We start from the raw sequence: 17,061 nt of genomic DNA on the forward strand, positions 1-17,061 counted from the left end.
AGAGGAAGTCTTCCTACTCAAAGGATTGCTGCACCAGTACCTATCTTTCTGTCTGATAGGTCATTTAATTCTACACTCCCTTCCCACTGTAAAGGCGGTCCTATGTGAATGGCCAAATAGGCATATCTACCTTTGGCGGACTCAACATCCTTTCAATGTCTGCGTTGGCCCATGGGTAACTTTTACCTAGGAACTTAGGTGCCCCTAATAAATACCCCAATTGCATGGCATTTGCTGTTTGTGCCCCTTTAAGGATGGATTCCCCCAAAAGCCGCACCTGCTGTGGTTGCTCTGGTTCTTCCACATAAGTACATGAGTATTGCCATACTGTGTCAGAACAAAGATCCATCAAGGTCAGTATCCTTTTCCAATAGTAGCCAATCCAGCATCAAAAAAAGTAGCAAGATTCCTTGTTACTTACACCTAGGGATAAGCAGTGGCTTTCCCCAAGTGTACAATAGTGGCTTATGGATTTTTTCCTACAGAACTTGTCCAAACCTGATCCAGTAAAATATATTTATAAATCACATCACCAATTAAGTGGTGAACACAACCCATTTCTTTTAATCCATAAATATGCAGGCTAAACCTGTGTTTATGGTAGCTGTTTTCAAAAGTCTCTTCTTTAGTATGGGTGCTGTACAAATGTTGCGTCATATAAATTGTGGTTTTGCAGCTATTATGTATACAGTGTGCCAGAAAAAGGTTTCCCTTGCTAGTACTCTGGTCTGTGGCAAAGATTTTAATTGCTTCCTCCTCACTACATGCCCAGTGAAGAACATGTATTGTGTGTGTTTTGTGGCACAAAAATCCAAAATAAAGGTTTTACAGAGATACTTGCCTAAGATTTTATTCAATGTGAACAGCCAAGTCAACTGTTAAGCATTAGTTTTATGCATTAAACATAGATGGGGTGAGATGAGGTGTTTCAGGAAATGATCCAAGCCATAAGAAAATAGTTTCTACAAGAAAATCAGGCAATTGAGCTCACTGGTATTGGACTGCTTCCAACATACAATATTACAATAAATAAAATTCAAAGCAGTTTAATCATCAAGAGTACGGCATTATAATAACCCATGTCTATACTATTGAAAATTTTAAAATGTGTGATGAAAGAACACGAGACCTAAAATAATAAAAACTACTGCAGAAAAAAATGTAAGTCAAACTTGAGTCCATGAATAATGGGAAATAAAATACATTCCACAGAATACTATTCTAAAGAAATAGTCACAATAAACAAACATCAACCAAAATACTATTTTAATCCATTTAGCCAACAATCTGAAGTGCTCACATCCTTACATAATAGCAATCAAAAGTAGCTTGCTATCTTATAAACTCATCCAGTTCATTTATCATGCAGAACTCATCTTTTAAGAGTGAAGTAACCAAAGTGGTAGAGCGCCTTCTGTGAGAATTAATAACCTAAGAAGTGCCACGCTCAGTCAGCACAAAAGGTCCATAAAACCCAGTATCCAGTTTCTATCAGTGGCCAATACAAACCAATAGCTGTCCAAGACACAGGTGGTATCCAACAAGTAAACCAGAGCCAGTCTCCCAAGAATCCAAACTATATAAAGAGGAAAGGTCCTACTTAACTTTCTTTCTGAGACGTTCTGAGAGAAAAGAGGACATTTCCGTGGGTGACATTATTATATTATGTACTAGGTAGCTTAAAGATTGGGTTTAAAAAAGGAACTGTAGGATATTGATAAACACAGTGAGAATTAAAAAAAAAAAAAAAAAAAAAAAGCAGCAAACGTTAAGCAATTTTCCATACCCTTTTCCCAACAGTTTTAAAACTTGAATTTTCTGCCACAGCATTAACAGTCTCTAGAAGGCACAGTAGGCCTAGTTCAGTCCTCATTCCCACCCACCATTAGCTCAACTCTTCATTTATAGCCAGTTATTCTAATTAAGAAAACAAGAGGGGAGTTTTCATTAGAGTTTTAATTACATTTAACTAGTTTCTGAGAAGCAAACACTAAATAGATAATAAATTACACCATTCTTAAGGCTCTTTATATTCATCTGATATCCCTAGTACCCTAAGAAGTTTTAATTAAATAACTCTATAATGCTAAGATGCAATCAGCAGTCCAGCAGCAAGAGGGCTACTATCCCGTCTTTTGCATTGAGTGTCACATATTTGATTATCTCCTAGTTGGTGAGAGGTCATATGTGTATGCTTGATGCAAAGAGCTCCTAGGTCTCAGAGAACGAGTCCGTTCTCTTGAGGGTAGAGTAGCAGACTTGGAGGAGCTGAGGGAGACAGAGAGGTACACAGAGGAGGCCTACAGAGATGTTGTAGAGAAGTCCCACCTCCAATCTAACTGCCCCTGTGCTGCCTTGGAGGAGGGAGGTCTTCTAAAAGGAGAGTATCACCCCAGTGCAGCTGTAAGTAATCCTGTAGACAGGATAGCACACCAGGGGATGCAATATCCTTTCACACTGAGAATGTGTCTCCAGGAGCTACTGCCCAGGTGGGAAGGGTTAGGACGGCTGTTGTAGCTGGTGGATGCGAGGATTGCCTGGTGCGAAGGTGGCAGACCTCACGCGTCACCGAGATAGGATTGTAGATACTGCTCGGGAGGCTCCAGCTTTCTTAGTACATGTGGGTACCAATGACACAGAAAAGTGTGGGAGAGAGGTTCTGGAAGCCAAATTTAGGCTTTTAGGTAGAAAGTTCAAATCCAGAACTTTGAGAGTAGCTACCTGTTCCACGCACAGGGCCCAAGAGACAGGCAGAGTCTCAGAGCGTGGATGAGGCGATGGTACAGGGAGGACGGTTTCAGATTTGTAAGGAACTAGGCAACATTCTGGGAAAGGAAGAGCCTATTCCAAAAGGATGGGCTCCACCTTAACCAGGATGGGACCAGGTTGCTGGCATCAGCATTTAAAAAGGAGATGGAGATAGAGCAGTTTTTAAACTAGAACCTGGGGGAAGGCCGACAGTCATTCAAAAATGAATGGTTCAGAACAAGGTATCTTTCAAAGATACAGAGTGGCGGTAAGCCCAATGCAGCAGTAGTCCTGTTCTGAGTGTGCTCCATTTCCGGGGAAAAAAGAAAACCCCTGGAAATGGCTTGCGCGGTGGTAACCTTACCAACAGGTTAGTGTGGGAGTCCTTATCGCCACCTCAATGGGCACGCAGTAAGAGTTCTCTTATTGCATGGCCATGTGTGACTGGGGGCTTTTTACCCACAATAGCAAAAAGTGCCCGCCACCACTAGCGCAGAGCCCTTTTTCCTGCAGCTTGGTAAAAGGACCCCTTAGAATGTACAACGTGCAGGACGTCAGACGCATGCACAGAAACTTGATCAGATCATTCAGCAAACAACGCCGCGTGGCCGAGGAGAGAACTTTGGCTGGCAGGGGTTGGGGTCCCCCGCCAGCAAAGGTACACGATGGCGGCGGGGGAGGGTTGGTGACGGGAAGGGGGGGTTGAGAGGTTTGTGGCAGGGGGGTCCAGGGCCAAATCTACGGGGACCCAGGCCCCCATGGCCCCATAGTGGCTACGCCCCTGCTATAAAGCCTCCACATTAACGGAATGGCAAAATGTTTGGGAACACTCTCAACAATTAAGACAGAGAGAAAGCTCTTTACCACACACTAAGTGGAAAATGATATCATGTAGTTAACTATATCTATTCAGGAGGTGTTAGCTTGCGGTGTTAGCTGCTGTATTAGGTTAATGTATAATGCTGTCCCTGCCTATTTTCTACCTTATTCCACATTAACTGTTGAATACAGAAATTACAGTACCATGTTAACTGTTAATGTGACAATTAACACACATTAACAAGCCAATGTAGTATAGTAAATAATCCCCTTAATGAGAAGAGGCGACAGGGAAATAATTCCATATCTTGGAATCAATTAAAGCAGAAATGGTGATTACTTTAAAGCAAAAACCCAAGGACTACCCATGGCCAAGAAAATAATTTGTTTTCTTCTTGGTTGCATCATATGCTTCAAAGGAGTGGAGGAGTGATTTAGTGGTTAGAGCACCCATCTTGACATCTAGAAGTGGCCAGTTAAAATCCCACTGCTACTCTTTGTAATCTTAGGTAAGTCACCTAATCCTCCACTGCCTCCGGTACAAACTTAGACATGAGCTCTCCAGGGACAGGGAAATACCCAGTGTACCTGAATGTAACTCACCATGAGCTACTACTGAAAAGGTGTGAGCACAATCCAAAATAAAAAAATAAAGGGACTAAACCTTAGTACTAAGTAATGCTATGTGAACTGTACTAAATCATCTGGCACTGCTGTTTTTACCATACAGAAAAACAAAAAAAAAAAACCCAAAACAGATTACTAGCATGATAGTATTATTTGCATATATTTATGCACAAAAACATTCTTTGCACTGGCTACAAAGATCTGGGATTTGATTAACCCTTTACGGGCAAAAGAGATGCTGATTCATCAACAAGTTAGCTAAAAAACATAAAACAGCAGCTTTCGATAACTCTTAGCCTCACCTCTTTTTTGATGCTTATCAGAGCTGAGCTGTAATTCCAGTTGGACTGGAATTAAAAAGACTGACTTAGTGCTGCTGGTTTTTATTGTCATGAAGATTATTTCCATCTACTCTTTCGTCTCCAAGAACAGTAACTCATCAGGTCTTGGGGCCTGTACATTAATTGCAGTGTAAATAAAACAGATTAATTTGCCATTGTTAGATGAAAAGTTCCATTGCTATATTCAGTCACACTACCAAAAGAATGAAATTTTCAGCCACAGTTGCAGGAATAACTTAAGAAAACAAGGCGGGGGGGGGGGGGGGGGGGGGGAGGAGGGGGGTAACAGGCTCCAAATTCTGAAATTCTGCACGGTCCATCCAGTCTGCCCAACAAGACAAACTCATAGGTGCTACTTTTTGTTTATACCTGACCTTGATTTGTTTCTGCCATTTTCAGGGCACAGACCGTAGAAGTCTGCCCAGCACTAGCCCCACCTCCCAACACCGGCTCTGCCACCCAATCTCGGCTAAGCTTCTGAGGATCCATTCCTTCTGAACAGGATTCCTTTATGTTTATCCCACGCATTTTTGAATTCCGTTACCATTTTCATCTCCACCAACTCCCGTGGGAGGGCATTCCAAGTATCCACCACTCTCTCCGTGAAAAAATACTTCCTGACATTTTTCTTGAGTCTGCCCCCCTTCAATCTCATTTCATGTCCTCTAGTTCTACCACCTTCCCATCTCTGGAAAAGGGTTGTTTGCGGATTAATACCTTTCAAATATTTGAACGTCAGTATCATATCACCCCTGTTTCTCCTTTCCTCCAGGGTACACATGTTCAGGTCTGCAAGTCTCTCCTCATAAGTCTTGTAACGCAAATCCCATACCATTCTCGTACCAATTGCCAATATACTGGGGGATTACAGTATCAAGGAAATGGTATTTCTAGTATAAGTCTTGTAACTTTGAAACTTTAACCCAACTGTTTATGAACATACACAAAGACAGATCAATATAAAATCATGATTACTTCACAGAAAATTCTACACACAGAACTATATAATTTATATGGCAGCATAAGTGGGATGAACACCATAACTTGATAAATGCATACGTTTTCTGGAAATGAAGAATGATGTTTACCAAGAGAATCAGAAATATTCAGAATAAACTACAACTTGTCAAGCATGCTAGGATGGATCTGAACTTAAACCAAAGATAGGAAAATCAGGTTATTTATCTCACCACGGTTGTCAGCTGAATTATGCTGCTATTACCACTCTTTTTCCACCCTGACCTGCACTTTTTAATGTCTTCCATATACTCTGTATCCTTTCATCCCACGTTACATATCCATCTATGTGTATATTTACCCACCTCCTGAACTGTGTGTCTGACAAGGTAGACTCTAGTCCTTAAATGCTCATGCCTCAATAAATAATCTATTACAGGGCTCGACAAATCCCAAGCACCAGGTCGCTATGGCACCTAGGAGTTTGACCCTGGCACCCAGGATTTCTTGCCCCCCAATTTTTTTGTTCTGCTGACACAGAAAACGTGTTTCCTAATTCTTTTCTACAATTCAGCTCTCTAAAAGCTTGAGCTGCGCAGTGCAGGAAGCCACATGGCTTTAAGTCCCATGAGACTTGAAACTGCAAGACCAGTCTGAACTTCCTAAACCACACGGCTCAAGCTTTCAGAGAGAGAAGTAGGAAACCTTTTTCTTCTATAGCTGCAGTCAACAAGGTGAGAGGAATAGGTGGCAGACTCAGAGACTGGGAGAAGGCTGGGGAGTGGTATGAGAGAGAGATTGAAAGACTGGGTGAAATCTGGGGGAGTTATATCAGAGGGGAGGATACAAGCTGGAGGTGGCATAAGAGAGAGATGGGCACCCATGCCATGTTGATATGTGAAACAGAGATAATTCTCTCTTTGCTTCACCTATCAAGTGGGTGATGTCAGACAGCTGCTACAATGGTACTGTTTTCTGGAAGTGATGTGCAGTGGTATTTTAAGGGACTGATTTATCTACCTTCTGTTGCCAAGAGACACAGAATGTGGAAAGAATATTAGTAAACCAGCTTCTAAAGGTGCTGCTGCAGATCTCAGAGGGGATTCCCTCCCCTCCCACCAATCCCTCATGATCTTTAATGTAGACAACACTGGGTTTTGGAGTGGAGGAGAATCTAAAAACATAGTTAAACATAGTAGATGACGGCAGAAAAAGACCTGCACGGTCTATCCAGTCTGCCCAAGAAGATAAATTCATATGTGCTACTTTTTTTATTTGTACTGTCCTCTTCAGTGCACAGACTGTATAAGTCTGGCCAGCCCTATCCCCGCCTCCCAACCACCAACCCCGCTTCCCAACCACCAGCTCTGGCACAGACCCTATAAGTCTGCCCAGGACTATCACCGCCTCCCAACTACCAGTCCCGCCTTCCACCACCAGCTCTGGCACAGACCATATAAGTCTGCCCAGCACTAACCCCACCGCCCAACCACCAGCCCCGGCACAGACCATATAAGTCTGCCCAGCACTATCCCTGCCTCCCACCACCGGCTCTGGCACAGACCGTACAAGTCTGTCCAGCACTAACCCCACCGCCCAACCACCAGCCCCGGCACAGACCGTATAAGTCTGCCCAGCACTAGTCCCGCCTCCCAACACCAGCCCCAGCACAGACCGTATAAGTCTGCCCAGCACTAGCCCCGCCTCCAAGGTTTCTGTTGCTGGCTCCTAGTTTCAGTGAAAATTTGTCGAGACCTGGTCTATAATGTGTCACTAGCTCCTGTCATTTTTGCTACTCCAGCCTAAAAAGGCTACTCCTCTGAAAGTTCTGAAAGGAAAATAATATTACAGGGCATGCCATGTGAATCTACCGAAATACAACTTCCAGAGGAGTAGCCATGCTAGTGTGTAGCAGGAAAAAAAAAATCTGACTAGAAGTTAACATACACACTGTCATTTTTGCCAAAATAAAATTTGTTAATATATCTTTGTTAGGATAAGTAATGCTTCAAAATAGACTTTCAAGGATAAACCCCTTTCTTTAGAGACTCACTACAAGGCAAGCTGAATTTCTTCACTAAAAACTGTAAATCCATTCTAATAAAAACACATAACACCCATGTACCTCACTTTTCTATCATGCACAAAATTTTGATTCGGAAAAGAATCCTTTAAATATTATGCACAAAGTAAAAATAGTTATTGCGATTCTTTTAAACACACATTTCACGGCAGGTGCATTGTTACCTTTCTTTTCTCCAGTAAAAGGTACAAAATCTTCCCGGTCCTTGTACTCCAACGCCTCCTTTTCCAAGAATGTCAGGAGCTGCTCTCTGTCAAAACGACCCGATGCTTTTTTAGCAGTTTGATCCTTCTGTCGAAAACCAGCTGGCAAAAGTGCATTCTAAAAGAAAAATAAAGCATTAACATAGAAACTTTACTACAGCACATCATAATGTTGCCATTCCTCAGCAAAAGAAGCACTATCATTTGAATTGACAGATACGTTAATATGGACTGCTGGGATCTCATTTGGACGAAAGATGTTACAAGACCCTTCCAAATTGAAATACTTCAATTACTTTATTCAACCACCTCTGAAGTGAGCATCCTCCCAGATTATTTGTTTCACGTGGCTCACATAAAAGCACCCACTGAAATAGAACTTATCAGTAGATAAGCACTAATTGGTCCATCTGGTCTTCCTATTTGTGCCTATTTTCTTTAATTTGTGGTCTTCTGCCTCCCTTTCTTTGCCACACTGATTCTCTTTCTGTGCCATGCATATACAGTCCTGGTTCACTCATTAACTTAAATGAGATGGGCAAGGAATTCTCGCCCACTGGGACAAATAACCTCTAGATCCTTTTGTGGAAGAAAATCTTAACACAAACCAAAAACTTCACCTTTTAGTTACATACGGCTAGATTCTATATATGGCGCCAAACAAAATCAGCACTAAAAAAAGTGTTGTCACGCTTAAAGTTAGGCGCAGTTTACAAAATAGCACATAAGCCTGATAACTGCACCTAACTTAGGCACTGCCACCAACTGAAACATGGTGCAAATGCACGCATCTAAATTGGGCATGTCTCATTCCGCCCATGCCCCTCCCATTTCTGTGCCCTCTTTTTCCAATCGCACGTAAACTTTAGCACATAAATGCCAAATCTAATTTGTGCCAACTGTTAAAAAGTTAATTGGTGCTAATTAGCTCATTCAATTAAATTGCATGTGCCAAAATGTGTGCATGTAATTTTTGGAGACTTTCATAGAATTAGGGGGATAAGGGGCAATTCTATAACTGGGTGCTACATGTTAGGTGTCTAAATGATGTAGGCTGTAAGATTATATATGATCACAAAGAATACTAGCGGTAACAGCATCTATCCAGCTACATTTAGGCGCTACTACTTACGCCATGTTAATAAGCAGACGTAAATGCTCATACATAAATACAGCAGTTTAGTGCATAATTTACAGTAATTCTGTAAGTTATGCACGTAATTGTTGGACACTGCCATACCTTGCCCATGCTCCTCCCCCCACCCCCCCAATTTATACACTAAGGCATTTGTGTGCATAAGCAATAGAATACCACATGTGCTAGTAGCCGGACCACACAGCTCCAGATCCCAGGCCTTAAAAAGTACTAGTAAACCACACCAAAAATCTCTCCAGGGTAGACTGTAAATACAAACACTTTTTCTAAAAGCTAAAGGGACCAACAAAATGGGAGAATACTCTCATATGGATATTTCCATATCTGTGTATTTTGTCTTAAAAATCACTAAATCATTTTCAAACGAAGTTATATGTTTACTGCAAGCTTGTAAATGTATAATTTCCTTATCAGTAGCTATTTAAAAGCTTTACAAATCATGCTGGACTCAAAATACATCTAATTAGCCTGGAAATCCCTATAAGTATAGTTCTGGCCTTTCAAAGCTAGTCAAAAAATGGATTAAAATTAGTCCAATAAAAAGGCTTCATATTTTTCTTTTTGAGTTGTTTCTATTTATAATGGTCCAGATTCTGTAAATGGTGTCCAAAGCTAGTATTCTGTAAAGGGTGCTCTGCATGGAACAACCTTTACAGAATACTAGCTTAACATGCATTTTTGAGCCTAACTTTGGATGCAAATAGTCATGCCTGCCATAGGCAGTTAGGTGCACAAATGCAGGTATTCTATAACTACACTAATTTCTGGAAATGCCCCAGACACCAATGCTCCTCCCATGGCCACACCCCCTTTGGGGTTGCATGTTATGAAATTTAGGTGCGCATGTTATGGAATAGGGTAGTGGTTCCCAAACCTGACCCTGGAGGCACCCCAGCCAGTTAGGTTTTCAGGCTATCTACAATGAATATTCATGAGAGAGATTTGCATGCACTGCCTCCACTGCACGAAACTCTTTCTAATGAATATTCATTGTGGATATCCTGAAAACCTGACTGGCTGGGGTACCTCCAGGACCAGGCTTCAGAACCACTGGAATAGACTGTATGGCAAATACACATTTCCTAATTACTGTAAATTAAGTGTTTATCACCTAATTAGCTAATTAGTTTGCATGCAGGTCTGTGATCTGCACCTAACTTTGGGTGATCAATACAAAACCCAGGGGATATGTATAGCAGCTGTGAATATACATCTTAATTTAAAAGCCATGGCTGGCATTTAAATTAGAGTTGGCTGTAACTGATGAAACTTAACCCCACAATTCTTTCAAAGGGAAAACTTGCAACTTTTGATGCTATTTAAACTGCAATATTTGGGAGGAAAGGTGTGGTTAAATTTAAGTTGAATGAATTCTATTTCGATTAAAGTGCATAGGCAGACCAGAGACAAAAGCAAGCTAGAGATGAGAATGACCGATGAAACAACCACTTTTCAAACTGAAGGAAGAAGCAGTCGAGGAACTTACAAGACAGTAACAACAGTGACAGAATACAAACTATCCAAAGTACAATCTTTCACAAATAAAACTGAAGTGCTTAAACTCCATGTACACAAAAATACTGAAAGCAGAGAACCACACATTACAAGATTTGATGGAAAATATTGACTTGTGTGGCAAGATGACACTCAAAATAAAAAATCAGTATATCTTATCAATGACTGAAAAATACTTGGGACAGGAGAAATATTCTGTTAATAGGATTACTAGAAACTAAACAGATTTGAAATAGCTAAGCACATTGGGCAAGACAAAAGCTTGTCAAAGTGGAACATACATACCACATGGGAATCTTTTGAGACAGCACTGGCCAGAGCAAAAATTTCGAATTATATAGACAAATCAAAGCTAATGGTGCTTTACAAAAGAGAAAAGAAACAAAAATTCAGCTATTCCATGCTAGCAGAGAGCAGATGGGTCGTGAGAACCTATTGTATGGAACTAGCAAACTACTGACCTCATAGATAGACATGGCCCAATGGGAATGAGTCAGCATAGGTTTATGTAAAGGGACGCTCTGCCTTACCAATTTGTTAGATATTTTTGAACATGAAAACAAAATTTGTGAATAAAGGTGACTCAGTTGCTACACACTGTATTTTGATTTTCAGAAGGCATTTGACTATATTTCTCATGAGAGACTCCTCAGGAAATTATGTTATAGGACAGGAGACAAGGCTCTACTGTGAGTTAGGAACTGGCTAAACAAAAACTAAGAAGGATAAAATGGCCACTTTTCTAAATGGAAAGGACAAATAGTGGGACCTGTGCTGTTTTGGAAATGATTTGGAAAATAAAGAGACAAGCAAACTATCAAATTTGTGGATGACAAAGTTATTCAAAGTCATTAAGACAAAAAGGACTGAGCAAATACAGAAGATCTTGTGGGACTAGGATACAATGTCTAAATGGCAGATGAAATGTAACATGGACAAGTGCAAAGTAATGCACGTAAGAAAAATATACCCCAACAACAGGTACATAATGATGGATTCTCAGGAGTCACCAACCAAGAACAAGATCATGGGAGTCATTGTGGCCAATATGTTGAAATGCTCAATGCAATGTACTCAAACTGCCTTTTAAAAATGAAAGGAGAACAAAATTGAGAATATCATTTTGTTTCTATATAGATCCATGATTCTACTGTACCTTGTAATTCCATATCCAGTGCTGGTAACCTATCTCAAAAACTAGAAAAGGGTTGGAGAAAGGCAACAAAAAACAATGACGGGGAAGGGGCACCTTTCTTAAGAAGAGTGCAAACTTAAGAGTTCTCTGAGAGGGATATGATAGAAGTTTATAAATGCATTGGAGTGGAATGGTTAAAATAATGAGATTTTGGTCTGGGAACAAGAATTTGGAGTGCTTACTGGGGACTAATAAGGGGGGAGGAAAGGAGGTGGTATTGGGATGTGATCAATAAGGGGTTTTTAAAATGGGGATTTATTAACTGCCTTTACGTAGAGATTCACCCAAAGGTAGTAGAAAAGAGATACCCAACAAAGGTGTTCCCTTTCACTAGGATTACTTGCCTTATGCAGAGGGCCTTTGGCCCTGAATTTAGTATAAGGTGAACTAGTAAAGGATGTAAGAAATCGATAAATGGGTCCTTCAAACAGCTTTGTTTGTAAATGATCTGTTAGGGCTTTTCACTGACCTAATTCTTTGTTGAGGGTGTTGGATCTGCTTAAAGAATTTAGCTTATTTTTGGATTCATGAATAAATTGGGGGAAATTGTTAATTCTCAATTTGACTGGTACAGTTAATAGCCCAACTGCCGGGTCTTTCCAGCTAAAATGGGCACAGGATTGGATCAAGTATCTGGGTCTATATTTGCCTCAGAATCTAAAAACGTTATATAGAGTCTCCGTTACTTGAGATGGAGAAGCAATTAAGTAGGTAGCACTCTCACACTACTGCTGAGGAGAAAGATTCATTTACTTTAAAATGATGGTATTGCTGAACTGTATGTTTTGCCGAGTCTGCTTTTAGTGCTTACCTGAGTGGATGCCACTAAATGAATCAGAATGGCTTCAAATTTTTTGTGGTAGGGTAAGAAACCTAGGATGAGGCTGACACTTATAGTGGAGATTATAAGATAGAGGATTGGGTTACCCTGTATAATGTTTGTTGCTTGAAATATTTTCTACCCAAACTGTATGGATAAGGTTCTGAAGGCCCAATTGGTGGAACCCTATTCTCAAGAATACTTTGTGTGCAAGGCTAATGAGCAAGCTGAAATGGAAAAGTTGAGTGTACTGGTGCATTCTGCAAGATGGGCCTGGCAGTAGGTGAGAAGGAAGTTGGTCTTTGACAACCTAATTATTGATTTGTGGCAATAAAGACTTCTCTACTAGCCTAGAAGTCTCAATTTTTGAGGGTTAGCATAGGAGTCATTTTGGGAGGATGGGGGGTTGGTTATGAAGAGTTCTGCTATCATTTAGAAAAATTCTGGACTAGTATATAGAGATTTCTATGGGTACTTGCAAGTTAGTCATTATGTTGAAATGAGTTTGGGGTACTTTCTCGAGAACGCCAATATTAAGACCTTTGGGTGCATTTGGCTTAGTAAGCTAAGAAGGGAGATATAAAAAGATGCCCAGAAAATTCTTTGTGGAGCACTATTTTGGCACAGTGTGGAAATGGAATAGTGATTTGAATGTGGAGTTGCAACATGATTATTAATGTGTCTGGGTTGCATGAGTTGGCAGAGGGAGTAGCTTGGAAAAAAAAGTTACATTTTAAGCTTCTGCATTACCCGTATACACACCTCCTGGGTATTTTTATTTCTAGCTGTGGGTCTAGGGAAGGCACAATGGTGCAATGTGTTTGGTTCTGCAACTGATAGTTATATTTTACTAATAGTTATATTTTGGGTATGGAGGGAGTGTTATGCGAGAAGGAAGAGCTGGTGTGCTTGATTGAAATGATGGATGATGTGCCTTTGGGGGTTAGAGGCTGGCTACAGTTTGTTCGTAAATCTCATCTGGTAGCAAAAAGGTGTATTTTGTTGAGGTGGATTAAAATGATCCCCTACACAAGATAGCTGGAGAATGCAGATACAAAATTTGAAATATGTTTATAAAACACTCTTACTCCAGCTCCAGAGAAAACACTGAATATTAATGGTATAGGACTGTACCACATTCCTAAGAGGCAGGGGGGACTTCTTTCTAATCTGCTACCAAGCACACACAGTGTTCTACAGGCACAGCTGCAATGGTGGCTCCTCCTCTTACTGGCTCACAGAGCTATTTACATTGCCATGCTAACCCAAGCTGACTGCAAGGAAACTCTGTGTAGAGAAAGGAAAATTCTCTGCTGCACAATTGTCTAGAATTCCCCCTTGAGCACAATATGTACCACAGAAAAAGGATAAGATATGTGACTTCCTAAGATACGGTGGGCAACTGTGGTCTGAGGGCCACAATCCAATTAGGTTTTCAAGATTTCCACAACATTGATTTGAATGTACTGCTTTTCTACTGTATACAAATAGATCTCATGCATATTCTTGAAATGGGTTGTGGCTCTTGAGGATCAAGGTTGCCCACCCCTGTCCTATGATAAACCCCATGGCCTACCTCAGCGTACATGACATATCCAATTGCCAATACACACCTCAGGATCCAGCTCCTCCAGAACATTTTCCAGTTGTTTCAGTTCAGCTTCTGAGAGTTTGTCAAGAATTTCATCTTCATCAATATCCTTGTACTTTTCCAACTCTTTTCGGAACGGCAGTGCCATGCTTTCACAGCGTCCTTCAGATTCTTAAGAATTTCCGATAGCCCAGCTCTGGTTAGCTCAGTGTTTTTTTTCCACAACCCTGCTAAAAGAAAACAATTTACTGTAAAAATGAAAAGCAAGTTTTCTATTGCAGGAGATCTGTGATACTTGTACCATACTCTATGTAACTATGTCATCTCTGATACTTTGTTCCATACTTTGTATTAACTCTATGTTACTTTGTACCATACCATGTAAGCCGCACTGAACCTGCTATCGAGTGGGGTATAAATACTACAAATAAATAAATAAAAAGAATGGATGGACTCTGGTGAATGTTCCAGTGGGTGGATATATGAGAGAGAGAGAGAGAGAGAGAGAGAGAGAGAGAGAGAGAGAGAGAGAGAGAGAGAGAGAGAGAGAGAGAGCGCAAGAGTGGAGCAGCAGTATCACTCAGTAGTTTTTATATTTTAAAACCATTTATTAATTTGGAAGTACATAATACGTAATAGCAAAAGAGTACAACCATAAGACATAACATTCCAAGCTTATTTCAAAGAACTATAGTACCATCCTCAACTCCAAAACCGAGAGGTTAATTTCACTACTCCAGGACCTCCACAATAACAGGGACACAAAGTAATACTCACATTGAAACATCATAAACAAAGTAAAAAAAAGTCATTCAATAATAGAAGCAGTGGCCACAAAAAATTAACAAACATGAGGAGCTGTGCTCTGATATTCCCCTATCACTTTAACCATCACACTCAGCAGTTTTTAATCAGCAAATTTAACAAAGATGCTACTGGTGTCGCCCTATGCAATTCTGATAAATGCCACTCACAGCAAACCTATTGTGATTAAGAATTGGATAGGTAAGTCTTTGAGAAATATTTTGAGTACATTTTGATGGAGTTCAGGATGGTTTGGAATGAAGGGACAGGCCAGTGGAATAGCTCAGTAGATGGACTGAGATCAGTTTAAATAAACACATAATAAATAGATATTGTTCTGTTTCCCTCTTGAAACTGGTAAACTGTAGCTTTAAAAAGGCATTTGCAATAATTCTCTTTGTGTTCAGGCCACATGTTCAGCAATATAGTTGGTAGGTTTCCTATATTAATAGGAAAAAATCAACTTTGCTGAAAATGCAGATGAAATGTTGCTTTTTATTTTAAACACTGATCTTGCCACAAGAAAGACCTTATTCTCAAGTACAAATTTAGAAACGTGAGACCAGGCCTCCAAAAAAAAAAAAAAAAAAAATCTTATCTGCCATCAGCTATTACATTAGAATACAAGGGTCAGGTACCATATATAAATTAGTTTAAAGCCATGTTCTTGGGTTTTTGCCCTATTGATCTAGGTACCCAGTAATAACATTACACTTTAAGGGTGCATTTTCCAATTTGTTTTCTTTCAGCTCAGTTGAAATCAATGCATTGAGATATGGTACCATTAGCCTTCATTCCACAAATAAGAGAGGAATTTTCCTACCATATCAATACACTTTCCCAACAGCTGCTCCTGATCCAATGATTGCAAAAACGGTGCTTCAAGAGCCCTGTCACATGGTTCCCAGAATACAAAAAAAAAAAGTGTCCTAGAGTTTAGAACAGTACAGCAGATTGAGAACCAAGAAAACCAATGTTCAAAATATGCATTTCTCTTGACACTCCTTATGACTTTTAGGAATCAGTTCACCGTCTATTGCCGCAAGTACGAATATAGGGCTACCTTTACTGAAAGTGCATTAATGCCTGTCAGCGCACACTAACAAAATTAGTTATTGCACACCTCATTTTATGCAAAGGGTCTTATTACTGTGCACTGCCTTGAGTGAATTCCTTCAAAAAGGTGGTAAATAAATCCTAATAAATAAATAAAATGTATTAGCATTATGCATTAACAGAAGTAGCACATTTTAATAAATCTAGCACTAGGATAACAAACACTCTAGGACAGGAAAATACCTGAACTATTTCTTACCTTGAGCACAAGGTTAGGAGGACAAATAAATCCTTTATCAAAGTCTCTAAATTTGACTACCAGCTACTGACCTTATATCTTTTCCTTACTGCCATAGGAGCCCAACATTGAGCAAACTCCTTCATTGTGTCCAATGAGGAGCAATTTGTTTTGAGTTTAGCACCCCCCAACCATTTTGAAAAGTTGGTTCTTATGCTTATAGCATTCCCAGCCCCAACTAACCTGAAGACCTGATCCGGGAATCAAACCGAAGTCTCTCTGTATCCCAGTTCCACCACTAAGCCGGTCTGAGGTAGCTCAGTTCTAAAATGTTTTTACTGGATTCAGGGAGCAAGAAGCCTCTGAAATAAAATATTAAAAAAAAACAGGTCAGCTATAGTTATCCTCTGAGAACCCCACACACTAAACTCCCATCTATCCATGTTAAGAGACACTGGTGTATTCTGATTATGAAGTACTGCTACACAGGCTAATTCCCTCCTAAAACATGTGAAAAGTAGTCAAAAGTATCATGTGCATAAATTCTACCGCAGTGCATTCATCAAAACTCTTACTGATTTTATAAAGTATGAAAGTCAAACTACCAACCTAAGAATGCAAACACAGCACAGAAAACAAATACTAAAAAAACAAAAAAAATCAAGAAACAATCACAATTCATTATCAGTTTTGACCAGCTTGTTCAAGATGAACCTAAAGAAAGCCATTTCTTCTATATGCTGAAACAAAATATAAAAGGGGGGGGGGGGGGGGTTAAAAGAAAACCATACAGGTCAAAAAATATTGAGGTAGTCAGAATTGCTGTCTGGAGAGTGGTTGGTGTTTAATATTCAGACAATGCGTTCAGCGCTGGACCTTATTCAGATAGTGGCAATTCAGTCCACTAG

General features: G+C 40.1%; 1 protein-coding gene across 4 annotated transcripts in view; it reads right to left on the reverse strand.

Annotated features, from left to right (window-relative positions):
- LOC115459567 (tropomodulin-3-like) overlaps positions 1-17,061 on the reverse strand; it is a 130,606-nt gene that overhangs the window by 80,278 nt on the left and 33,267 nt on the right. The window contains exons 2-4 of one of the 4 annotated variants that reach the window (XM_030189388.1): positions 16,397-16,515; positions 14,078-14,282; positions 7,740-7,896 (exon numbers count right to left, since the gene is read on the reverse strand). In XM_030189388.1, coding sequence (XP_030045248.1) covers positions 7,740-7,896; positions 14,078-14,203 — 283 coding nt within the window. In that variant the 5' untranslated portion in view covers positions 14,204-14,282; positions 16,397-16,515. Of the gene's footprint in view, positions 1-7,739; positions 7,897-14,077; positions 14,286-16,396; positions 16,516-17,061 lie in introns of all 4 variants that reach the window. The other 3 variants (XM_030189381.1, XM_030189397.1, XM_030189392.1) reach the window with 3 other exon arrangements.

This window comes from Microcaecilia unicolor, chromosome 1, assembly GCF_901765095.1.
Source record: "Microcaecilia unicolor chromosome 1, aMicUni1.1, whole genome shotgun sequence".
NCBI classification, from domain to species: domain Eukaryota; kingdom Metazoa; phylum Chordata; class Amphibia; order Gymnophiona; family Siphonopidae; genus Microcaecilia; species Microcaecilia unicolor.